General features: G+C 47.3%; 1 protein-coding gene across 1 annotated transcript in view; it reads right to left on the bottom strand.

The window, feature by feature from the left end:
* The window catches only part of LOC119660144 (cadherin-23-like), a 189542-nt gene that overhangs the window by 146867 nt on the left and 16925 nt on the right, over positions 1-25750 (bottom strand). Inside the window, exons 2-3 of the mRNA XM_038068544.1 lie at positions 16415-16475; positions 16212-16349 (exon numbers count right to left, since the gene is read on the bottom strand). Coding sequence (XP_037924472.1) covers positions 16212-16349; positions 16415-16475 — 199 coding nt within the window. The remainder of the gene's footprint in view (positions 1-16211; positions 16350-16414; positions 16476-25750) is intronic.

Below are 25750 nucleotides of genomic sequence, written 5' to 3'. Positions count from 1 at the left end.
AACACTAATGGAGCCAATGGTCACAATTAAGTTAGTCCAAGACGAAGGATGACTCCTCCGACCGCGTAATTGCATCCTTCAAAGTGACGTATCCACATCGCTGTCGCCCAAACCTCCTTTTGGCCTCCCGGAATATTCATTAAGCGCTAACAACGGGGTTATTTACGAATGAATTTCCGTGTCGCCCGCCTGCCTCGGCGACCAGTAAAAACAATTTGTCAAGTAGCTTAAGCCTTTATTCTCAATATGTGAGTAGCCTACGTACTAAGCTGTCGTGTTTCTGTCCTGGCTTTCCAACACCATCTCATCTGATTACTGTAACGTGGTTGGATGATAGGATTTTAAACTCCGAGCTCCTCGAGGGTTAGTTTTGGAGGAGCCTTAATTGGGGTTAAGTTGCCTCTACGAGCTGAATACATCTTTTCTTCATCTTCTACCTCCTATGATTCTATCACCATATGTGTTTTCTCTCCAAACGCCAGTTATTTTATTATTATTTATTGCCTGCAACAACTACCAATTTGTTCCTCACATTCGTCTCTTCTTTGATTATTTCCATGAACACCTGTGCTTCTCTTCAGTTCAGCCGCACCACAAATCATCTAAATCGCACTCTTGATTTAGTCCTCTCCAACATGCTAGAAAGGATCCTTTCTCAATCTTCTCTTGTTCTTCCCTATATGGCTTCTGATGCCCATCATCCTGCTATTGAGTTTGAGGTACAACTGCCACGCCTCAACTTTCATACTATGCGCAAGCCCTCTAAGCTCAACTTTCGTAAAGGCAACTCTAGGAGTTTGAACTGAAGCTCTGGCGTCAATCAACTGGGCTCTCATTCTCTTACTATTAATCTGCGACCAAGCCCCTTTTATTCCATTCTCTCTGACCTCCTTCCTACTTACGTTCCTTCCTCTCACAAACTCTTGAGTTACTAGACATTATGGTTCATTTATGAAATCCAATAAAAAACTTCGTTTGAAGCAAGTAGCGAGGACAAAGTTTTTTTGCACCGGAAGCCGTACAGACTTTGTCCATTTCAGCGCTCAACGATCTCCAGTTAAGTCGCTGATAGTTAAGTCTAGAAAGGATTATTTGGATATTGTTGAAATCAAATTGGTACGTGGTAATTTGAAGAATTTCTGGTCTCACATCCACAACGCCCGCAATGCCTCCCTGCCCCCTTCCACTTTCATCAAATTCTCAGGCTTAACTGATACTTCTCTTCAGGTATCCTGTGATTTACTTTGCAGTTACTTCTCCTCAGTGTATAACCCCTCTCCCTCTTCTTGTTCTCTACCCCTCTGAGTACAGCTTCCTCCGAATCCCCTGTCATCCTTACCCGGTTATCCTTGGTGGAGTACCTCATTGACAACCTTGATGCCAATGTCGGATTCGGCCCCGATGGTCTCCCTAACCTCTTCCTTATTAAAACCTCTAAGTTCATTTTCCTTCCTCTATGCATTATTTTCACACACTCTTCATGACTCGAAGAGTGTCATTTTCTGTGGAAAGAAGCCCTTCTTTTTCCCTTCCACGAAGACGGTGACCATACTCTTGCTGAGAATGACCGCCCTATTTCGTTCCTCTCATCCTGTTCCAATGCCCTTGGGAAGTACGTCTATGACTGGTTGACCCCCCACTTCGGCCACCTTATAGCTAAGGAGCACCCTCAACTCTCGGCAGAAAATCCACGTTATTTACACGGACTTTTCTAAGACTTCCGATTCCGTCAACCACGAGGAAACAACATTCGGATACCACCGGAGTTAGTCGTTAAACTAGTAAAGTACTGTGAGACAAAGGCATTACCACTTCTTTTCACTGCGGTTCAAAGACCCGTCACGAAGGCTGTGGAAGCAGCGATATCAATCGAAGAGGTGAGCACCTTCTTTAATTTAATGAGTTAAAAAAATATATAACATAGGAAACACTCCAACATTCGTGATCAGAGGGGTAGACAAGAGGTACTAGACATAACTTTAGGGAACTCCGAAATAAAAAGAATAATAAGGAATGCTAGGGGAATGCATTGGGACATAGCTCATCTAGAAAGGGGCGGCGACCTCAACAAAGTTGTCATTGACGCATATGAGGCTAGCTATTTGGTTAAGACGGTTAGTCATTAAGCGATATGGTCTGATAGAACAGGAACTTAGCTAGAATGAGGAGAGAGGCCCGAAAACTTTTCAACCGGCAAAACAAACGGGAGACTGACTATAGCAACGCAGCAATACAAAGCTGTAGCCAAGGATAAGGCAATATCTTTTTTCTGTCTTAAGAGAGAAGATGGGACATTCACCAAAAATGAGGAGGACAGCGTACATCTACTTCTCAGAACTCATTTCCCGGGGTCGACACTTAAACAACGAACAAGAAGAAGAAAGGAGAACTAGAAACTAGCAAAAGAGGTATGCTTGGAAGGTAGGAATCTTTAAATCACCGAAATTACCCGAAGTAGATGGCATATTTCCAGCACTGTTCCAGAGAGGCCTAGAAATCATCTTGGGGCTAAGCTTGGCAAGGGGGAGCATAGTCTTGGTTATATACCAAGTTTGGTCTTTATTCCGAATTCGGGTGAAAAGGATCTTTTAACCTTAAATCAAATTTGCCTAACATCATTGATACTCAAAACGGTGGAGAAGGTCGTTGACAACTATGTATATTAGGACCAACGTCCTAATGCGTAATCCCCCACATCAGTGTCAACATGCTTATCGGGCAGGACGGTCGACCCAAATTGCACTGTATCAGCTGACGGATGTTGCACGGGATTAAATAGAAACAAAAGAAATAGATTTTTGTTTGGGACATTTTAGGTTCCGGGATTTTCTTTCTGGTCAAGATGACTACTTCGGTTTTTTCCTGCGCAAGGCTGAAACCATTTGGAGTCATCCAACCGCTTACTCGTTGCATCAATATGCCGAGTCTGCTTTGCGCCTGTTCGATATTGCGTCCGCCAACAAGTGTCGCAACGTTGTCTGCATAACCGACCAGGCGTGACTCTTCAGGCATATCGAGTCTCAGCAAACTATTGTAGGAAGCGTTCCAGAGGTCTGGCCCTAGAATGGATCCCTGTGCTACTCCCGACGTGATTTCCATCCTCCTTTGGCCCTCTAGCGTCTCATAGAGCAGGGAGCGGTCTTTCAGATAATCCCTCAATATCCGCAAGAGATAGCTTGGCACGTGGAATGAGTTTTTTAATGTGCCTAGCATATCTGTCCATCTTACAGAACTGAAGGCATTTCCGACATCAAGCGTTATGAGGAGCACTATCCGTCGAGATCGGCGGCTGTGTGCCTCGGCTCGATGAACCGCATCTACGACCTCCATAATAGCATCGACTGCGGATCCCCCTGTTCTGAACCCGAGCAGTCTTGGGGATAAGTCCCCGACAGCGCGGATTGCTTCAGTAAGTCGCTATTGGCATTAACCGGTGCAGGATGTCTGGGAAATAATGCCCGTACAATGCGGTCCATCTGGTCGGTAATTAGTATGCAGGGCTTCCGCAGGGCCCCGATTTTCAACGTGACAAGCTTGTAGCCAAGTCCCCACGGGTCCTCAGTTTTTGTTTTGCTGATCTAAGAGCTTCGACGAACTTCCCCACGTTCACCCTCGCGACATTCGATAGGCAGGGGGAGTGTCGCGTTTGTCCCCACTTCAAACGTGATTTGCTGGTGGTCACTTGCCGAGAATTCTTCCAGGAATCGCCACCCGTCCACCGATCATGCCTGAGATTCGAAAAGTGATGTTAGCAATGCTTCCTTCACAGCTTGGGTTCCGGCGGTGTTTAAATCTACGAGCCCGGTTCTCGCCGCCATTTCTAGAATCCGTTTCTCTCTGGAGTCCGGCTGAGAAATGCCCCATTACGAAATTCAAAATCACCGCCCACCAGAATTCGCCTCCCCCCCTTCCGGGTCCAAAGCGGCATCCTCCAGAGCATCAAGCCCGTGTCGAAAGTCCGGCATCGTCGGCGTCAGGTAAATGCTAAAAAACGTTATCCCTAAACGCCGGATCCAGATAAACCCGTTCCCTCGGCCCTCGACAAGAACACGAGAATTCGCCCCCCCCCCTCCTCCGGGGCCGAAGCAGCGTCCTCTAGAGCATCAAGAACGCGCTGAAAGTCCGGCATCGTCAGCGTCAGGTAAACGGTAAAAAACGTTATCTCTAAACACCGGATCCAGACAAACCCGTTCCCTCGGCCCTCGGCAAGAAGACGAAGTCAAGCATCGTCCCGAACCCAGATGACAGCGGTATCTGATAAGTCGAGATGCCATGAAGCCGGGTCCCTGTTTTGAGATTGCTTGCTGATTAGCATTAAGTCAGCCTTTAACTCCGCAGCGAACTGTGCTAGCAATTGGTGAGCGGTTGCACTCCGGTGCATGTTAAATTGTAAAATGGGGATCACGCCATTCGCGCCCTAGTCTTTTCCAGTTCCGCCCCAAATATTAGACACCGTGCCGAGCCCGCAGTGTGTGTGACGCTTTCACCAGACGCGCCATGATTCCCGCAGAGAACGCAACTTTCGCTTTCATTGCAGGTTTTTGGTTGGTAACCGACGTGGCCGCATCTGCGGTTCCTTGCAAGTTGCTGACGTGTGTCCATAGTCCAAACACTTGTAGCACTTGCTGGGGACATCCGCATTCGTGCCCTGCAAAGTACCCATTCAATTTTGATTTTATCGCTGCTAAGGAGTTTCGGGGATTTCTATCACGGCGAGTTTTTGGCCTCGAGCATTTACAGACGTGATACCTATCCGGGTATTGGTTACTTCTGGATATTCACGCTTTATCACCTCCTCTTCTTCGACCTTTTCTGTGAGGCAGTCTAGATCCCGAATTTCTAGAGAGCACGTGGACTCTAGGCTAGACACAAGAACCTTCACAGCTTCGCAGAACGTACTCTTGCTAGTCCCCTTCGGGCCCAGTTCGACGAGGACTCCGCCATTCTTTGTTTTCCATATAGAAGACACCTCTGCTCCGTTGTCTTCAGATTTCATCCTGTAGCGGATTTCACTAAGGGCTTTCACAAATGTCTTGCCTTCCGTCGGCTTAATGAGCAGAGTCGACGGTCTAGTCCTTCTTCGTTTCTTCGTCTTTCCTGGCTTTTAGTTTGCAGCCTCCTTGTCTTTGGGCAGACGGGTCTCTGGCGGCGTAGTCAGTTGTTTCCGTTTATCCTTCTTCGCCTTCTTTTTATGGACCCTGGAAACTATTTTGATAAAGTCTTCTTCAGGCACGTTTCCCCAGTTTGCATTGAAGTGGGTTATTTGTGGTCTGTTTGGCGCAAGCAGCGCTCTCAGCGGGGAGTGTAGCTGTTTCTGCTTTCCAATCGTCTTCCGATCCCCCACATAAGGGTTTTATGTCAATCATATCCCTCTAGGTCTTCCCGAGAAGCTTAGACTGCTCCTCAACTGTGCTCATCGCGTAGGTTTCAAAGATATTCTAATGAAGGCAAGTTGAAGTTTTACCGTGTGGGCTGTAATCTTATTCAGGGAAGCCTATAATATGATAGTTTAATACCTTCCGTTCTCTCTTATAAAAACGAATGATTACCGTGATTCTGCCAATGAAACAAAATGCCAAAGTTCCTTATAAAGGAAATAATCTTTGTATTTCTTTTTTCCGAGCTCCTTTTGTTTTTGAGTCAGGGCTACATAATTACCGCACTGTACCCAGACCATACAGCACAGTGCGGTAATTGGGAAAAGAGGCACAGTGGAAACTGCCGAAACTAATAAAATGGTTTCGAATATAAGCCGAGTGGGAGGACTGTCGATTACTCTGGCACAAGCGGAAGAGGAAAGACTTATTAAAAAATGCACGGCAGTTGTGAAGCACATGCGATCTTCGACGTTCCTTCAGAAAAACGTCGGTAAGGGGGTGAAAACCGGGCTAATGGAACTGGAAGAGCTCCTGGACAGGATTTCATACTATAGGCGAACATGGAAAGTAAGACAAAATCCGCAGGAAGCAGAAACAACCGCGCTTCTCGAGGAGAACACCACGAGTACCAAACGGATCGCTGACAGCCCATTGCAGAGCGAACTTGGTAAAAAACGAAAGGAGGAAGGGACATCTGAAGGAGACTTCACTCAGGTACTCTCCAGGGCTGAAAAGAAGAAGGCGAAGAGGATCAAAAGACAACAACACGTCGCGCCATCAGAAAAACCTCTGCCTAATACTAAGGCGGACCCGAAGGACGGAGTGCCAAAAGAAAAGGTGGGGAGACGAAGGAGGACTAGACCGCCAGCTTTGCTTATTAAGCCGACGGGAGGCAAGACTTTTGCGGAAGTCCTCAGTGAAATCCGTTACAAAATCAAACCCGAAGACAACGGAGCGGAGGTGTCTTCCATACGTAAAACGAAGGGTGGTGGAGTCTTAGTCGAACTAGGCCCGAAGACTATAAATAAAGTCACGTTCTGTGAAGCAGTCAAGGGGCTTCTAGGAGAAAAAGCTTTGGTTTCTAGCCTGGAACCCACGTGTGCTTTAGAAATCCGAGACCTTGACTGTCTCATGGAAAGAACGAGGTAGAAGAGGCCATCAAACGCGAATGCCCGGAGGTAACCAATGTCCGGATTGGTATCACCCCCGCAAACTCCCGAGGCCAAAAACTCGCTGTGGTGGAAGTTGCCGAGCAATACGCGAGGAAGCTTCTAAACAGCGGGAAAATAAGAATTGGTTGGGTAGTGTGTAGGATACGAATTCGGGCCGCCCCAACCAAATGTTACAGATGTTTGGACTATGGGCACACATCTGCAAACTGCCGGGGACCTGACAGAAGGGCAACATGCCGTAAATGCGGTCAGGATGGCCATAAAGCGAACAGCTGCAATGAAAAGGAAAGCTGTGTTCTATGCAGGGACCGTGGCGCGACTGATGAGAGCATTGCGCACACTGCGGGATCGGGGCGGTGTCCAGTTTTCAGAGCGGAACTGGAAAGAGCTAGGATACGGTCAACATGATTCACATCCTACAAATCAATATGCACCGGAGTGCAACCGCTCACGAGTTGCTAGCGCAGTTCGCTGCGGAGACCAAAGCTGATTTAGTACTCATCAGTGAGCAGTACCGAAACAAGGGCCCAGTTTCATGGCACCCAGACATATCAGGTACCGCTGCCATCTGGGTTCGGGACGGCACCCTCCTGGGGGTTCTTGCCCAAGGCCGAGGGGACGGCTTTGTCTGGATTCGGTGTTCAGGGATAACGTTTTTCAGTGTCTATCTTACGCCGAATGAGACGATGCCGGACTTTCGTCGGAGGCTTGACGCTTTGGAGGACGCTATCTTAAGCACGGATGGGCGGATCCTGGTCGGAGGTGACTTCAATGCTAGGGCACTGGAATGGGGCATGCCTCACACAGATTCCACAGAGAAACGAATTCTGGAAATGGCGGCGAGAACAGGACTGGTAGTTCTAAACACCGGATCCACCCCAACGTTCCGGCGCCCGGGCTGCGAAGGAAGCATTCCAGACGTAACCTTCGCATCGGAATCACTGGTGTCGCTGGTGGACGGGTGGCGAGTTCTGGAAGATTTTTCGGCAAGTGACCACCAATACACAAACTCTCGGTGTGCGCCACCCCAGCGATCTCTCTGTGTATGGAACGTCGCGAAAGTGAACACCGGGAAGTTTGTCGAAACTCTAGGAACAGGTGAGGCCACGCTGAAGGGTACTCCTGGGGGCGGTGGCGCCGCTGCTGACACTGTCGTAAATTCAGTTATGAACCTGATAACGACGGTCTGCGGAGCCTCCATGCCCAGGAAGACATCGAGGCGCGGCAAACCTTCCATGTATTGGTGGACAGTGGAAATCGCAGAGCTCCGGAAGGAATGTCACAGGCTCCGCCGCTTAACACAACGTCTAGGCGACCGGGAGGAGGCGTGTACCACAATGATGGAGTACAAATCAGCCAAAAGGAGACTCCGCAGCGCAATAAACAAAAGCAAAGCTCGCTGCTGGCAAGACCTGATTGACGAGGTGAATGGGGATCCGTGGGGACTCGGTTACAAACTTGTAACCCGAAAAATCGGGGCTCTGCGGAAACCCTGTTCCCTTAAGGCCGAGCAGATGGACCGCATTGTGAAGGCACTCTTCCCTGCACACCCCGTATGGGGTGGTGACGTCGGCGCGGAGAGCGCAGAGGACTGTCCACTTTTCTCTGTAAAAGAGTTGGAACAGGCAGACATATAATTCGGGCTGATAACATTGAAGCTGATTAGTAACGAGCAAAAAACCGGCTGATATAACGTTAGCTTGATACGCTTCATTGTGACTTGAGAGGTTTGTAACTCAATCCAGATCAGACATATTGTGGATGAACGAGCAACTTGCGTGTCGGAAATACTTTTATTGGACGAGCCACCTTCGCCATTCTCCAATTCAGGTAATAAGGATCTGGAACAGTAGACTTGAATCAAGAAGCAACACTGTCGATACCGCCTATAGTCACAAGAAGAGAATCCAACAATCGTCTATTTTGTCTGAAGAATTTGGTCAAGGTTTTAACCGCAAAAATAGAAGTTCTCGCAAGGAGCCTTTGGAAGTCGGACCTCTTTTGCATTTAACATTTTTGTAAAGGACTCAGTCACGGAAACTATATTCTCTTTTTTGTTTAAGGATTGAGAGTTCCTAAGTCCGCATCCACTTGATGCCAGACCGGACCAAATGCGAGCCGGTTCGGTCACGCTGCTCTCAGAGAAGGAGGTGGGCAGCATGTGAAGAGTTTTTACCTCTGCCCTGGTAAGAAACCGCAAAACCGTTTTCGCCTACTATCTTTTGAACTTTGGCTGCTAAGCCCTAAACTAGAGTCCGTGGACCAAAAAAAGAGGGAATAAGTTGCGCCTCATTTCGTCCGGTCCAACATCAAGTGGATGAGGACTTAGGGCCTTTTTTACACAAAACCTTAAAAATGTGCATGAATCTAGATAGGATCTACGCTGTTGTAGGATGGGTAGGTTCAGAAAGCGGAGGCGAGAGGGGTAGTCCACACGAGGAAAGCTTTTCGTAAAGAACAGGGAACGAGTGAATTTACGTTGCACGTTTTCCAGGGCAAGACAATCACAGTTACGAGAAGGTGACCAGATTACGGAGTGGAGTACTCCTCAGCCAATTCAAGAGAGAAGGAATGGATGGAGTCAAAATCAGAGGAGGAGCAATGGGTATCAAAGCGGAACTTATTGTCGAAAGTGACTCCGAGGTCTTGAGTGGAATTTAAGTAGAATAAGGAAGTAAGGGAGTAGTAAAAAGAAGTGGGTGAGGATTTTAGGGAGTAGCACATAGAGTGACACTTTCTCACGTTTAGTGTTAAACCATTAGTCAAGCACCAATGAACTAGAGTTTCTAGGTTAGATTGAAGGGACACATCACATAGGCGACGATATAGCGGAAAACAGCTTAAGGTCGTCGATATAGAGCAAACAGGGACAAGTAAAAGGGGGGAGGGGGGGAGGTCGTTGATAAAAAATAACAAAGGGCCCAGAATAGATCCCTCTGGGACGCCAGAGAAGAGGGGAAGGAGCGGGAAGTGGAACCTTCAAAAGACACGCGATAGGATCGGTTCAAAAGATAGGAGGCAAGCCATAAAACAAGTGGTATGGAGTGCTTAAAGTCGAGAGTTTGGATGGAAGTATCTTGTGATTTCCGAAGGTGTCGAAGGCTTTAGCGAAATCAGTGTAAATGGTATATACTTCTTGCCGTGAATTTCGGCATTTGGCGGCAGGTTGGCAGAGTTAAGCAGTTTGGAGGCAGTAGACATACGCTTAACAAAGCCGTGTTGCTCTTTCACTATGTGGTGGCGAAAGTGGGCGGACAACCAGTCGCTGACATATCTTTTCAAGATTTTGGAACAGGAGGAGAGGAGGGAAATGGGACGGTAATTCTCGGGAAGCGTACGATGGCCAGTTTTGTGAATAGGGATGATGCGAGCCTTTTTCCACAAGCCGGAATAATGATTCTCTTCGAGGCTTTTGTTGGAAATAAGAGATAGGGGAAGGAAGACGCACTTACCAGTTTTGAGCAAAAAGAGGTTTGGGAGACCATCGTGTGTGTGTCTGTGTGTGTATGGTGGGGGAGAAGTTACAGCTTCTGAGCACTCAGGCCGTGTTGGCCCATTGTACTCGCCTTCTCCGTCTAACGGAATATTCCAGATTCGTTAACGTATCGCAGGATTTCCGTTAGTGGATGTGATGCTACCCGTCGCAATTGGAGGACATCGGCACCAAAGATCTGATGCCTGATGCGTCCATAGGCGGGGCATTCAGATAGGAAATGCTCCGTGGATTCCGCTTCCTCATTACAGGAGAGACACGTATCATCTTCGGTAATTCCTATTCTGAACATATGCCCAGCTAGTGAATTATGGCCTATCAGAATGCCCACAATACACCTGCAAGTCCTCCTACTTTTCGACAGGATAAACTTTGCGGTACGTATGTTGGGTTCTGGCAGGAAAAGTTTTGTGTGTCAAGCAGCATTTAAGCTCTGCCACCTGTCGTTATGGGAAACTTGTTCCCAGTTTTTGAAAACAGATTTAGCCAATGCTAATGATACCCCAATCGCTGGCTCCGTTCCCGGCATAGGGGAGATAGACCCCTCTTTCGCTAAAGCGTCCGAGATTTCATTTCCCTCAATGCCACAGTGACCAGGTACCCAGAGTAGTTCCACCGTATTGAATCTAGACACAGAGTTTAAACGGTTTCTGCATTCCTGAGCGATTTTCGAGGTGATCAGAGGATTGCTCAATGCCCTCAGTGCAGCTTGACTGTCACTGCAGATTGTGATGCTCCTGCCCTTCAACCGCTCGTCAATCACCCAGTTTGCCACTCTTAGGATCGCATAAACTTCGGCTTCAAAAACCGTTGCATATTGTCCCAAAGGAAAAGCCCACTTTTCGTTTTTATTCGAGAGGTAGACTCCGGCTCCAGAACCCTCTTCTGTTTTGGAGCCATCGGTGTAGAAGATTTCCATATATCCCGCCACGCATTCCTCCGGGTCTTCCCAGTCCTCTCTACGCTTCAGGGTAACTACATATCTTCTACCAAATAGATCGGAAGGCATTGTAAGAATTTGATTTAGTCCTCCCAGTAACTCTTCCAATGCTCTGTGCCCCACACATCCGTTGTTTTCCCATAGATCTAATCGAATTAGCCTATGAGCTGCTCTCATTGCAGTGCTTTTAATAAATATATCCAGGGGCTGCAAATTGAGTAGTGCATTCAAAGCTGCGCCTGATGTAGTGCTCATGGCACCAGTGATACCCAGACAAACAGTTCTTTGCAGTGCGGCTAGTTTACGGTGAAAACCTTTTTGTCTCACCTTAACCCACCACACTACGGATGCATATACGAACATCGGCCTAATGATGGCAACGTATATCCACATTACCACATGAGGCCTGAGTCCCCATGTCGAGGCAAAGGTCCGTCTGCACAGCCCATAAGCTGTGAGAGCTCATTTCATCTTTACCTCTACATGTTTGTTCCAAAGAAGTTTTTTATCTAGAGTGACCCCCAGATATTTCACTTCTTCGGAGAGTTGAAGGGTAGTACCCCTCATCTCAGGGAGGCAAAGTCCATCCAGTTTTCTCCTTTTTGTGAATAAAACCATTGTGGTTTTTTTTGGATTAGCTGACAAACCATGTCTAAGGCACCAGTTGTCTATCAAATCAACGGCACGCTGTATATTCCTACACACCGTTCCAAGATCCCGATCAACAGCAAGTACAGCCACGTCATCAGCATAAGCTTGAGCGTGTATTGGCACATTTTGCAGTTCGCATAGCAGTGAGTCGATCAGCATACTCCACAGAAGCGGCGAAAGCACACCTCCTTGGGGGCAGCCCTTCGTCGCTTCTGTAGTCAGGTAGCGATCAACCCCTACCTCAGCGCACAACAATCTTTGCGTTAGCATAGCATGGATCCACTTAATTAAAGCATCATCAACACCATGCGCTCTGGCGGCATCACAAAGTTTTTGAAAAGGCGCACAGTCAAAAGCCCCTTCAATGTCCACGAACACCCCCATCGCGTACTCACCATTCAAAGTTGCATCCTCTATCTTTGTGACCAAAGAATGAAGAGCAGACTCACAGGACTTTCCACGTTGGTAAGCATGTTGGTTTTCACTAAGTGGGTGTGACCTAAGTGCGTTTCCACGAATGTGACGCTCCACCAGTCTATCCAAACCTTTCAGCAAGAATGAAGTCGAGCTGATCTGTTTGAAGTTCTTTGGATTAGAATAGTCATCTTTCCCAGGTTTCGGTATGAAAACTACCTTAACCTGTTGCCAAGAAGAAGGCACGTAGCCCAGAGCCAGACATCCTCGAAAAAGATTTCTAAGAGGTCGCTCTAAATGCTCCATACCCTCCTTTAGCATTGCCGGATAGATGCCATCCATGCCAGGTGCTTTGAAATGTCCAAAGGACAGTATGGCAGCTCTCACCTATTCATGGGTAACAACCACTTTCGCAGTGTTCCAGTTCCCCTTGCAACGCTTGCGCGTTGAAGGGGTTGCACGAACCGTCAACTCTACCCCTACCACTTCTCTCACCCGTTCTCCCGGGTGGTGTACTTCCAGGAGGGTCTGTTCTGAGTCCAGTCTGGAGCTCGTGAAAGTACCGTCGGGTTTTCTAAGAGAATCCAACTTGGCCGACTCATCCTTTTTGAGGACTCTGCACAGCCTTGAAGTCTCCCTTTCGCCTTCCAGTTCCTCACAGTACGCTCTAAAGGAATCTCGTTTCGAGCACCTCACGAGCCTCTCATATTCACGTTGTGAGTTCCTGAAATTTAACCAGTCTTCGTTCTTGTTACTTTTGCAAGCACGATTTAGAAGTCGCCTGGTTGATTTTCTGAGTTTTTCAGTTCTCGGTTCCACCAAGGAACCGTTTTACCGCTTTGGCCTCGGGAAATAGGACAAGCCTCTTCATGGCACTCTAAAAGTGTGCCGTTCAGAGTTTTCAATTCATCTTCCAGCACCAAAGGGGTCCTTAGTCGCCTAGGGAACTGTACTTTATTGTCAAGAAGATCATTGAACTTTGCCCAATCCGTTTTGCTAGGGTTCCGTCTTTGTACTGCAGACTGTTCGCCCGCAATAGTCAGATTGAATTCTAGATATCGGTGATCTGACAGTGAGACTTCGTGTAGCACTCGCCAGTGTGTAATCAACTCTAACAATTTTGGGGTACAGATTTTTGGGTCAATTACTTCGCTTCTTCTCGGTCCCACGAACGTAGGGGCGCACCCTACGTTTGCAGTCATAAGACCAGCTGAAGTGATGAAATCAAATAGCTTCTCTCCTCTTGGATTGCATTTCCTACTGCCCCAACAAATATGTTGAGCATTCGCATCGCAACCTATTAAGAGTTCGAGACTACTTGATTCTGCATACGCCACCAGATCCCTAAGTTCGTGCGTCGGTGGAGGATACAAAGAATCATAGGGTAAATAAGCGGAGGCAACTATGATGTTTTTCCTCTCGCCATTTATCTGATATTTTATGATGACCGTAGCTAAGTCCTGGGAACAATATTGTCTCAGCATAGTTGCCTCTAACCGTCTTGACATCAGGACGCAAGCTTTCGGGCTTATGGATCTTTCGTCGTAGAAGATCCTTGCCCCCTTTACTGATCCAATGCCACAGATTCTGTGAAATCGAACCCACGGTTCTTGCACCAAAAAGATATAGGGGAAATCCTGCAGCTTTGTCATTCTCGCTGCCAACAGGTAGGAGGGAGCTTTGGCATGCTGCAGGTTGATTTGACCAATCTTTATGTTTTTCGACATAAACTTAGTCTATTGTCGCTGACAGAAGAGTCTGATGCGTCCAGTGTGGATCTTACCGGGGTTTCCAGTTTATCCCCACCTTCCGCCGGAGATTCCGCTTCCTTGCGTCCGATTTCTCTGGGTGTTACCGCGCCTAGTGGTACAGCCACGTCCATGTCCTCATTCCCGAGGTGCTTCATCTTCCTTCGCAGTGCTCTCTTCTGCCGTCGGCTTCGGGCCTTCCCAGGTTCACGGTGCTCGGACCGCTTGGATCCATTTCCACACACCGGCGTTAAACCAGTAGCGTCCACGTCGCCAGCTTCCCGTTCTTCCACTCTTCCTGATAAGGATGAAGGAGAAGGTTCTGACAGGCAGAATTCAGCCGTAGTCGGATTTTCAGTTTCTCCCAATTTGAAAGTTTCCGTACTTTCCTTTCTGGCTAACTTCGCCGTAGGCACTAAGTGCAAACTTTCCACTGAGTCGGAAAGCATGCCTTCTACAGATTGATCTGTAGGCGAATATGAATGTAGTGAGGCCTCCAAAATCCGCGCCTCGGCCGCGACATGATTGCTCATGGTCGGGGGTGGATTCGAAGTCTGTGACTTCTTACCACTTGGAGAGTTTAAATCCATGGTTTCCATATTCATATTTTTGGGCACCCTTAGTGTAGTAGTAAACTACTACAGGCTCCCCCACCACGACAAGGTGGTGTCCGAGGGGTCGTAGTCAGGGCCGAAATTGGTATCAAGTTTGCCAATGAGGTACTTGAAAAGGAGAAGGGTAAGAAGGGGTAGCCGATGCCGGGCAGACTACATCCATTGCCGAGAGGGATTCTGAGGAAGGAGACGGAGTATAGACTGAGGAAAAGTAGCGGCGGAGTAAATCACAAGATATTTGCGGGAGGTTAGCTGAGCAGCCAGAGAATTTAATGGACGGAGGAGATAGCTGGGCAGGAAAGAGGGAGTTGGGAATGTGAGACCAGAAGGGTTTGAGGTTTCCACACTTTAGTGAGTCTTCAACACCGGTCAAATATTCGTTTCCGGACTTACACATTAAGGATTTGACCGAGGAGCGCAGAGATTTAAGAAAAATTAAGCCAGTATAGGTTCTAAAAGACAGAAACTTCTTCCTCGCAGTGTGTTTTTGACGAAGTTTTTTACGGTCTTCAGCGGTGAACCAGACGGAGTAAGACCAGAAGCACTTAGGAGAGGAGGTGACATAACAAGAAAGAAGGTCAGATAAAATGGTATAGAAGGTGTTGAGGGCTTGGACGCACGTTTATAGAGAGATGGGGGGGACCCAGTTGATTGCCGCCAGACGTTCGAAGTTTGCCTTACGAGAGTTAAATTTGGTATGTTTGCGCGCGACAGGAGGATGGAGTCGGGATATCTGAGCATCAAACTCGAGAGCAGGATGATGGGCGTTAGGAGCAACGTAAGATGGGACATGAGTGGATTGGGAAAGGCAATGTACAGGAAGGTTAGAGAGGACAAGGACAACAATACGATCTAAGTGATTTCAAGAAAGGTTAAACTGGAGGGCAGCGCAGGTGTTCGTGAGAATGGATAGAGGAAGGGAAGGGTGGGTGGAGTTATTAAGGAGGCAGGGAAGGTCTGGAGAAACAGCCAGGAGAGCATGGGAAGATTAAAGTCGCCACAGAGGATGAAAGGAAGTGAGGGGAACAAAACGATTAGGACCTTTGATAATCTGTCGAAGAAATCCTAGTACAGAGAAGGCGTGCTGAAGCAGGGAAAATATACGGACGATATGATAAAGGGGCTTACATTTGGTGGAGTGACTCGTATGATGACAGAGTAATCATGGGAATCAATCAACTGATGTTCGATGATATGGAAAAATGCACCTTAAGGAAATAGTCAAAGTTAAAAGGCTTGAGTCAACTGTGTTTTGTCAAGCGTTGATCCTTTCCTTGAAACATAGATTAGCGAAATAATATGTCACCAATCCCAGAGAAATTGAAAAGTGGCTAAACGGTTTTTTATAGAATACATTCATTGTGTATATCCTCGCGGAATTTATTTCCTGGTTGAAAGTGAGATTCGAGAAAATGATAGATTCTAAGTGAACATAATCTGACTAAAGTAAGCAAAGCTCAAGCTACAGGTGTCAATCAACTTATGCTTTGATGGAACTTCGCGTCAAGGATGTGTGTAAGAGGATAAATTTTGCGCTCAGGAAGTTAAGATTCAGTTTCCTACAATCCTTTAGTGTGAGGATGAGCTTGGCTGTTCTGAAGTTGATGGAAGTACACAATTTTTTAAGCAGCTTTTCAAAATCTCCTCTTCTTCAAAGAAAAAAAGGATGTTTAGATTCCTTCACAAGCTAAAAGCCTACTTGTCTTAGGGTGAAGATCGATTTTTACGTTAGTAATTACCTAAAATGTCGCAAAACGACTCTGTTAAAATGATAGTCGCAAAAAGGACTTTAGTTACATACCTCTGTAATTCAGCTTGGCTAATTTGATAGGTAGCGGCAATTCTTCGTCCATTTTGATGATTTGCATGTAGTTTGTAATTTCTCCTATCTCCACGCCGGGTGTATTCATACTCAGAAAATATGGCGTTTCCCATGGCACTGTGCAAACAAGAAAAAGTTGTATCATAAGCCGAAAAGACGAAAAAAAGCAGATTTGTACTCACCTTGAGCGTATACAACCCATAGGGACAATAGGCCAATCCCTATTGACGTCAAAAGACCCATCTGAATAACAAAGAAGATGAAAATTTAATGAACCAAAGATTCTTAAATTCTACTTTTACTTTTCAAGTTTTTGGAGGACTTAAACTCCAGAGTGAGACATGAATGAATTTCACGGGAATCAATCAACTATTAGTTGAAATTCCACTTGGCTGCCTATCAAGGATTAAGGGGCCCACACTCGTACACTAACAGATGAAATGTGTAGGTTTAGACTAAGCGGCTTAGAAACTTATTATGTGTAAAAAAGTACTTTTCCAGGGACTAGAAAAATTTTAGGATAATAGCATTTTGGGATGTGTGAGCACGACCGCATTGGATGCACACGTGGGCCTGAAGGTTGTTCAAAAAATCAATCCTGAAATTTTTACGTGATATGCGTTTTCTTAATTTGGTATATGTTATTGCCAGGCACGTATTCAGCGGATAACATAGTTTGTTTTGATTTCTGCTAGAACGAGCAGTTTCAGGGATTTTCGTTGTGGGATTTTGGGGTATATCGAGTAACAATTTCTCGTGAATTAATTGCCTTCATGTACCGTTCACACCATTGTATGTTCATGATTTACTCCTACAACTTAATTTGAATTCCCTTCACAAAGGTAAACCAAACTTAAGGGGGTCTTTGCTTAGTTTCTGAGAACAAGCCCTTGAAGTAGTTGGTCTTTTTTGGACCCCTCACTCTTCAAATTTGCAACCAATGTCAAAACTAATACCTGCCTCCGGAAATACTAATCGAGTCCTTTTATTTGATACCCCACATAGCTATATTCGGTAAAAAAAATACACCCCTCTTTCGCATCTATGGAGGCCCCTCTCTCAGTTCAACGTGCGGCAATGTAATTCACCGTTAACAGTTCTCATCTTCTCACCAAATTTCATGCGAATCAGTATAGTCGTTTCTGAGAAAATTGCATGTGACGGGCGGACAGGCAGACCTGTAAGTAGCTGCAATATCTCCCATCAGACGCAACCCCAGGTGTCTTTGTTCACCTCTGGTGCGTAAACTAAAGTGGACATGGCAAGGATACCTAGAAAATAAAACAGAAATGGAAGAAGTGATGAGTGAACTTACGGGCAACGGAATTGGAGTACTGGTGGCTATTGAGAGGGTGGAAGTGAGCTCCCAGCCTTCGTCGCAGTGCCTCGGTGGTGGATAACTTGACCACCGTGACATTTAATGTTACCAGTGTTTTAGATTTGGAGAAGGAGGTGTTTAAAAGAAGAATAATTCTGTCAAGAACAACAACTGCAAAGGCAAACGCGATTTAGATACCCACTGCATCTGCTCAAGAAAGGAAATAGATCCATTTAGGAGAAATCATCAATTTTATGATCTCTTTCAATACCAAAGATGGCAAAAGAGAGACTCTATAAAATGAGTAATCTGCCCAAGACTCACCGAAAATTGAGCCTTGATCCACAAGAACTTCCTTTCATGCAGCTGTCCGGATTCAGGACAACCACAACATCAATAACAAAAGAAGATCCAAGGAAAAGCTAAAAACCGCTTTCCGTTCAAATCCAAAGGATATGTCGTGGTGGACCAGTATAAGTTGGAGAGTCCACAAGAGGCGGTGTAAAAGCTCCTAGACGTTGGAGGTGATTTTATGGTGAACTTATTACCTACCAAGAAGTAGGTTTTGTACTATAGACTTAATTTTCGTCCCCCACTAACCCCTGATATGCCTTGTGAACACTAAACACTTCGTCCTGAAAAACAAGTCAAGTTGTTGGGCATCTACATTCTTAAGTACCAAGTGGAGGTTTGCTTGGACTAGGATACCACACACCACGGGCACATTTTTGAAGAAAGCCTTTCATACGGCAAGTGTACTACAACAGCATGCGGTTCATCAATGTCGAGATAAACCACATTTCCCAGTAGAAACCGAAACTGAATTTGAAATAGGAGATTGCCTGATCTTCAGTCGTTTTCCTGCTCACATGGAAAGGTATTTAGGAAAGGTGCTGGTACGATGCGGACGATCGATCTACTGATATATTATCGCTGCGACCTACTATTGTGGAAGATTATTTATAATAACGTCACTGAAGTACTTGTTGCTAAGGGTATTATAGTGGGCACCGACGTGATTATGGTCGCTGATATTCTTTTTGTGGTTAGGGTAGGTGAAGTGTTGGACTTCGTAACGGTACGCTGGGGGGATTCCTTTCAACAACGGGAGGGGAAAGAAGGATGGGAATACGACTTCATCTGACAGCGCTCCTCAGCATCTCTCTGCCAACTTTGTTTGAAGGGAATTTTCCTGTATCTGCATAGAGTTGCTGACGAATCCTATTCCACCTTCCGCCAGAGAAAAAGGTATGATCGGCTTCTTCACCTGGCGATCGTGCTTTCCCAAAGGCCTCAACACATAATTCCGTATCATAGAACAGAACGGACTGCATTGCGCACATATGAAAACGTCGTCACGTAGGGACGTTGATCACTAGCCGACTTGAGGCTAAGACTCCACCTGCAGCCTTGCCCGCGGTTCCTTTGATTTGCTTGAAAAAGCTCACCTTCAAGTCGAGTGTTAATCTCAAGTACTTAACTTTTAGTTTTGGCTTTATAATCAATACGCCGACCGATATAGAATGCAGGGCCTGGATTCACTTTTTGGTCAAGATGACTACTTTGAGTTTTCTCAGTGCAAGGTTAGGACCATGAGCTGTCCATCCGTTAGTTCGCAGGTGCTTGCCAAGCCTACTTTACGCCCGTTGATCAGTGCGCTCGGCAACAACTGCCGCAGCATTCTGTGCATAATTGACCAAGCCAAATTCTTTCTGTATGTTAAGTCTTAGCAAATTATTGTAGGAAGCGTTCCAGAAGTCCGACCTTAGGAAGGATCTCTATGCTACTTTTTACAACATCTCAATCCTCCCCTGTACATATAAGCTGTTAATAAATAGAGAAGGGAGTTATTTCTCTGATGATCCCTGAATATATGCGGGAGATAGCTCGGCACGCGAAATTAATTTACTGGGGCTAGCATATCTGTCCACCTTAAGGAACTGAAAATATTTCCGACATCAACTGTTATGAGGAGCACTATCAGTCAAGATCGATAGGTCGGTGAACAATTTACATGACCGTTACATGCCCTCCATGAACTGCCTTCGGGATAAAACCTCGGCAACAGTCTAAGCTAGTCTACTCCTGATTAGTTTCCAACAACAAGGAAAAATAAGCAAGCGTTGAATGCGCCGAGCAGTAGGTCTGACTGATGGTTGAACCCCAATTATGTACTTTCGCCGGGATGCCATCATAACCTTCATGACAGCTTTCTTACTTGTCACAGTGAGAATTGCCTCTCTGAGCTCTTTTATGGTGAAAATTGGGCAGTTCTCGATACTTTCTGGGCCGTTAACATCAATACTCGATGCATAATGTCCTTAGAATGCCACCCATCCAGTTGGCATTAAGTATACAGGGGTTCGCAGAGCCTCGATTTTCCGGGTGCAAGCTTATAATCAAATCCCCACGGATTCCCATTTACTTCATTGACTAGATATTGCCAGCAGCGAGCTTTACTACTGCTTATTACGACACGATAAACTTCTTTTAGCTGATCTACACTCTGCTATTGTGGTGCATGCCTCCTCCCGGATATATAAAAGTCTTGTCACGGTAGGGTGTCCTCCGACGTATGGGTCACCGGAAAGTTGGCATGGAGCCCGCTACTTGCGGCTATTTCCAAAATCTCTTTCTCTCTGGAACTCGGGTAAGGCATGTCCCGTTCAAGTGCCCTAGCATTGAAGTCACTCCTTAGGAAGATTGGCCTCTGCGTGTCCAAACGGTTGGCTCTAGAGAATCAAGTCGGCCTCGAAAGTCTGGTGTTAGATAAACACCACCTCGGTCTTAGGCAACAGCCCGAAGTCGGATCCCGTCCCAAACCCAGATGCCAGCGACACCTGATAAGTTGAGATGCCATGAACCTGAACCTTTATTTCGATACTAGATCAGCTTTTACCTTCGCAGGGAACTGCGGTTGCACTCCGATGCGTGTTTACTTGTAGGATGCAGATCATTTTAGCCTCGTCCTAACTCTTTCCAGTTTTTCCTAGAATGCTGGACATTGGCACCACTCGCAGTACGTTCTTATGTGATTTGTTTATGAGCATAAATCAACGAAGACTCCACATGCTTTGGTTTCAATATGGAAGACAATTCCGTTCCACTATTTTCGAGCTTCATCTTATAGGGGAATTCACTGAGGAGTTCTACAAATGCCTAATCTTGCGTTGGCTTAATAAGCAGAGGCGACGGCCTAGCCCTTCTTTGTTTTCCTGTCTTTTCCTTTGGTGCTCCACTATTTGCATCCAATTTTAGGTAAACGGTCTTCTAATGGTGTAACTTGTTGTTTCCTTTCATCCTTCTTTGCCTTCTTGTTTTGAACCCTGGACGCATCTTCCATTTTCTCCAGTTCGTTTTGCAGCGGATTGTCTGCGGTCCGTTTGGTGCTTACGAAGTTCTCAGTGGATTTCTGATGTTCATGCGTCTTTTGCTGCTGCCCATGTCCGCCTAGAGAAGAAGAAGCGGTCCACGAGTTCTTTTACTCCAATCATTTAATTTTTTACATTTTGCACACATTTCCCCGGAGGGTAGCCGCTACTGCCACCTAGGGGCTCAGAGCTACTTACTCGGACACCGAGATGATTCGGATCGAACTTCTTGCGGCTAAGATGAAAACTTCGCCTATTGAAGTTTTCACCACCTTGGCTTTTTGGCAAAGGAGGTACGGTACATGCATCAGAGGAAGGACATACCAGTTGATTTCAAAAATTGAGCAGTGGTTGGTGCGAAACTTTCGCCTCTAGTACTTCATCACTGCTCTGGCATTGGAAAAAACGACACTACTTGTGAATCGTGTGTGGGTTTTTAAAAGGACCCGAAGTATGTTTGTAATTTACCGAAGAGAGAAAAGAAAACTTGTTTTACACAAGACCTGAAAAACAATTTCATATACTTCTTTTTCTTTACCCTTAGTCCCGTTCACAAGCGGGGTAGGATCGTCGTGATTGCTATTTTGCTCTGTCGTTTGGCTGATCTGGATGCAGTCACGAGGCTTCGAAATTTCCATCCACCGTATCAAGGCATCGTTGTTTTTGCTGATGTTTTGATCATTTACCACCGACTTCGATGTACAGATCAATCTTGGTAAGTGAAGTGACGCCTCTTTCGTATTTTTTTCCATGATCGGTGTGATTCCATCTCGATCGCGGATATCTTCACTTTGAATATGGCCAAAGCGTATTACGCCACTAGTCCCCCTCAGGGATCGTCAACGATCCTTCATGGGTCGTTTACGATACGGGGAGTGGCGTCCCCGAGGTGCCCGAGCAAGTAGTTCTGACCCCGTAGCTGGCATAATACTTGCGTCCTAGGTAGTAGCCTCGAGAAAGTTTCTCGGTGAAGAGCGAACTGCTAATGACCGATACACGCTGGGACACACTGGGAGTCCCCGGAGCCGTCGACAACTCCCTGTCGACGTCGATGGGGTGATGTGAGCCTAGATCTGCCAAGGTGGTAGTTGTGGCGTGTATCAGGAGCCAGCCCCTTCGGGACCCTGGTCGAGTAGTGTGCATTGAACCGGTGTTAGTAGACGTTGTCCCGAGCGAGCGCTGATCCGTCCGTGAATTCTGGGATCAGCTAAGCGTTGGTCAGGCCTCAGGGAACTGAGGTAGGGGCTGTGTCCCCGAGGGTATACCCGTTCCTGACTATTGCGGCCCGCTCCCTTGCACACGATGCGCTGGTAAACAACTCAAATGGAGAAAAAAAACGAACGAAACGAGGAGATAGTGGAAATGGAGAGTGAGCTGGCTGCGTTTATTCGCAGCACGAAAATGCGCCGTTCGCCCCAGCGCCCAGCGAAGGACGCAACAAGGGCTGAAATACCCGACGAGACATCGGGACGCGCAGACGGAGAGAAAGACTCGGAAAGTGATGCAGCACCTGCAACACAGATAGGAACCCAGACCATACAGCACAGTGCTGTAATTGGGGAAAGAGGCACAGTGGAAACTGCCGAAACTAATAAAATGGTTTCGAATATAAGCCGAGTGGGAGGACTGTCGATTACTCTGGCGCAAGCGGAAGAGGAAAGATTTATTAAAAAATGCACGGGAGTTGTGAAGCACATGCGATCTTCGACGTTCCTTCAGGAAAACGTCGGTAAGGGGGTGAAAAACGGGCTAATGGAACTGGAAGGGCTCCTGGACAGGATTTCATACTATAGGCGAACATGGAAAGTAAGATAAAATCCGCAGGAAGCAGAAACAACCGCGCTTCCCGAGGAGAACACCACGAGTACCGAACGGATCGCTGACAGCCCATTGCAGAGCGAACTTGGTAAAAAGCGAAAGGAGGAAGGGACATCTGAAGGAGACTTCACTCAGGTACTCTCCAGGGCTGAAAAGAAGAAGGCGAAGAGGATCAAAAGACAACAACACGTCGCGCCATCAGAAAAACCTCTGCCAAAAACTAAGGCGGACACGAAGGACGGAGTGCCAAAAGAAAAGGTGGGGAGACGAAGGAGGACTAGACCGCCAGCTTTGCTTATTAAGCCGACGGAAGGCAAGACTTTTGGGGAAGTCCTCAGTGAAATCCGTTACAAAATCAAACCAGAAGACAATGGAGTGGAGGTTTCTTCCATACGTAAAACGAAGGGTGGTGGAGTCTTAGTCGAACTAGGCCCGAAGACTATAAATAAAGTCACGTTCTGTGAAGCAGTCAAGGGGCTTCTGGGAGAAAAAGCTTTCGTTTCTAGCCTGGAACCCATGTGTGCTTTAGAAATCCGAGACCTTGACTGTCTCACGGAAAAGAACGAGGTAGAAGAGGCCATCAAACGCGAATGCCCGGAGGTAACCAATGCCCGGATTGGTATCACCTCCGCAAACTCCCGAGGCCAAAAACTCGCTGTGGTGGAAGTTGCCGAGCAATACGCGAGGAAGCTTCTAAACAGCGGGAAAATAAGAATTGGTTGGTTAGTGTGTAGGATACGAATTCGGACCGCCCCAACCAAATGTTACAGATGTTTGGACTATGGGCACACATCTGCAAAATGTCGGGGACCTGACAGAAGGGCAACATGCCGTAAATGCGGTCAGGCTGGCCATAAAGCGAACAGCTGCAATGAAACGGAAAGCTGCGTCCTATGCAGGGACCGTGGCGCGACTGATGAGAGCATTGCGCACACTGCGGGATCGGGGCGGTGTCCAGTTTTCAGAGCAGAACTGGAAAGAGCTAGGATACGGTCAACATGATTCGTATCCTACAAATCAATATGCACCGGAGTGCAACCGCTCACGAGTTGCTAGCGCAGTTCGCTGCGGAGACCAAAGCTGATTTAGTACTCATCAGTGAGCAGTACCGAAACAAGGGCCCAGTTTCATGGCACCCAGACATATCAGGTACCGCTGCCATCTGGGTTCGGGACGGCACCCTCCTGGGGGTTCTTGCCCAAGGCCAAGGGGACGGCTTTGTCTGGATTCGGTGTTCAGGGATAACGTTTTTTAGTGTCTATCTTACGCCGAATGAGACGATGCCGGACTTTCGTCGGAGGCTTGAGGATTTGGAGGACGCTATCTTAAGCACGGATGGGCGGATGCTGGTCGGAGGTGACTTCAATGCTGGGGCACTTGAATGGGGCATGCCTCACACAGATTCCAGAGGAAAACGAATTCTGGAAATGGCGGCGAGAACAGGACTGGTAGTTCTAAACACCGGATCCACCCCAACGTTCCGGCGCTCGGGCTGCGAAGGAAGCATTCCAGACGTAACCTTCGCATCGGAATCATTGGTGTCGCTGGTGGACGGGTGGCGAGTTCTGGAAGAATTTTCGGCAAGTGACCACCAATACATTGCTTTCGAAGTGGTGGACACAAACTCTCGGTGTGCGCCACCCCAGCGATCTTTCTGTGTATGGAACGTCGCGAAAGTGAACACCGGGAAGTTTGTCGAAACTCTGGGAACAGGTGGGGCCACGCTGAAGGGTACTCCTGGGGGCGGTGGCGCCGCTGCTGACACTGTCGTAAATTCAGTTATGAATCTGATAACGATGGTCTGCGGAGCCTCCATGCCCAGGAAGATATCGAGGCGCGGCAAATCTTCCATGTATTGGTGGACAGTGGAAATCGCAGAGCTCCGGAAGGAATGTCACAGGCTCCGCCGCTTAACACAACGTCTAGGCGGCCGGGAGGAGGCATGTACCATAATGATGGAGTACAAATCAGCCAAAAGGAGACTCCGCAACGCAATAAACAAGAGCAAAGCTCGCTGCTGGCAAGATCTGATCGACGAGGTGAATGGGGATCCGTGGGGACTCGGTTACAAACTTGTAACCCGAAAAATCGGGGCTCTGCGGAAACCCTGTTCACTTAAGGCCGAACAGATGGACCGCATTGTGAGGGCACTCTTCCCTGCACACCCCGTATGGGATGGTGACGTCGGCGCGGAGAGCCCAGAGGACTGTCCACTTTTCTTTGTAAAAGAGTTGGAACAGGCAGTCCTCTCGATGAAAAACAAGAAGGCGCCAGGACCCGATGGTATTCCAGCAGAGGTGTACAAACTGGTATTCCAACACCGGCCACACCTACTGCTCGGCGCATTCAACGCTTGCCTGAAAGAAGGCATTTTCCCTGCTCGTTGGAAAGTTGCGAGGCTTGCGCTGATCCCTAAAGGGAAAGGCGATCCCGAACTGCCGTCTTCATACCGCCCACTATGTATGCTTGATACTACTGGGAAAGTGCTCGAAAAGCTCATCAGAAGTAGACTCGCTGAAGCGATACGCGCTGCCGGAGATTTATCTCCCCGGCAGTTTGGTTTTAGGGCAGGGAGATCGATAATTGATGCTGTCATGCAGGCCGTGGACGCCGTTCGACGAGCAGAGGCACATAGCCGCCGAACTCGACGGGTGGTGCTCCTCGTAACGCTTGACGTCAGAAACGCCTTCAATTCCGTAAGATGGAAAGACATTCTAGGCACACTAGACAATACCTTCAACGTGCCGAACTATCTCTTACGGATTTTGAGGGACTATCTGAGGAACCGCTCCCTGCTCTATGAAACACTAGAGGGTCAAAGGTGGATGGAGGTCACATCGGGGGTAGCACAGGGATCCATCCTAGGACCGGACCTCTGGAACGCTACCTATGACAGTATACTTAAACTCGACATGCCAGAAGAGTCGCGCCTGGTCGGCTACGCAGATGATGTCGCAGCGCTTGTTGCTGGACGCACTGTCGAACAGGCGCAAAGCAGACTCGGCATATTG

Source organism: Hermetia illucens, chromosome 6 (assembly GCF_905115235.1).
Source record: "Hermetia illucens chromosome 6, iHerIll2.2.curated.20191125, whole genome shotgun sequence".
In the NCBI taxonomy this organism is placed as follows: Eukaryota; Metazoa; Arthropoda; class Insecta; order Diptera; family Stratiomyidae; genus Hermetia; species Hermetia illucens.
The sequence above is the reverse complement of the archived record's forward strand: the minus strand, read 5'-3'. Positions and strand labels throughout refer to the sequence as shown.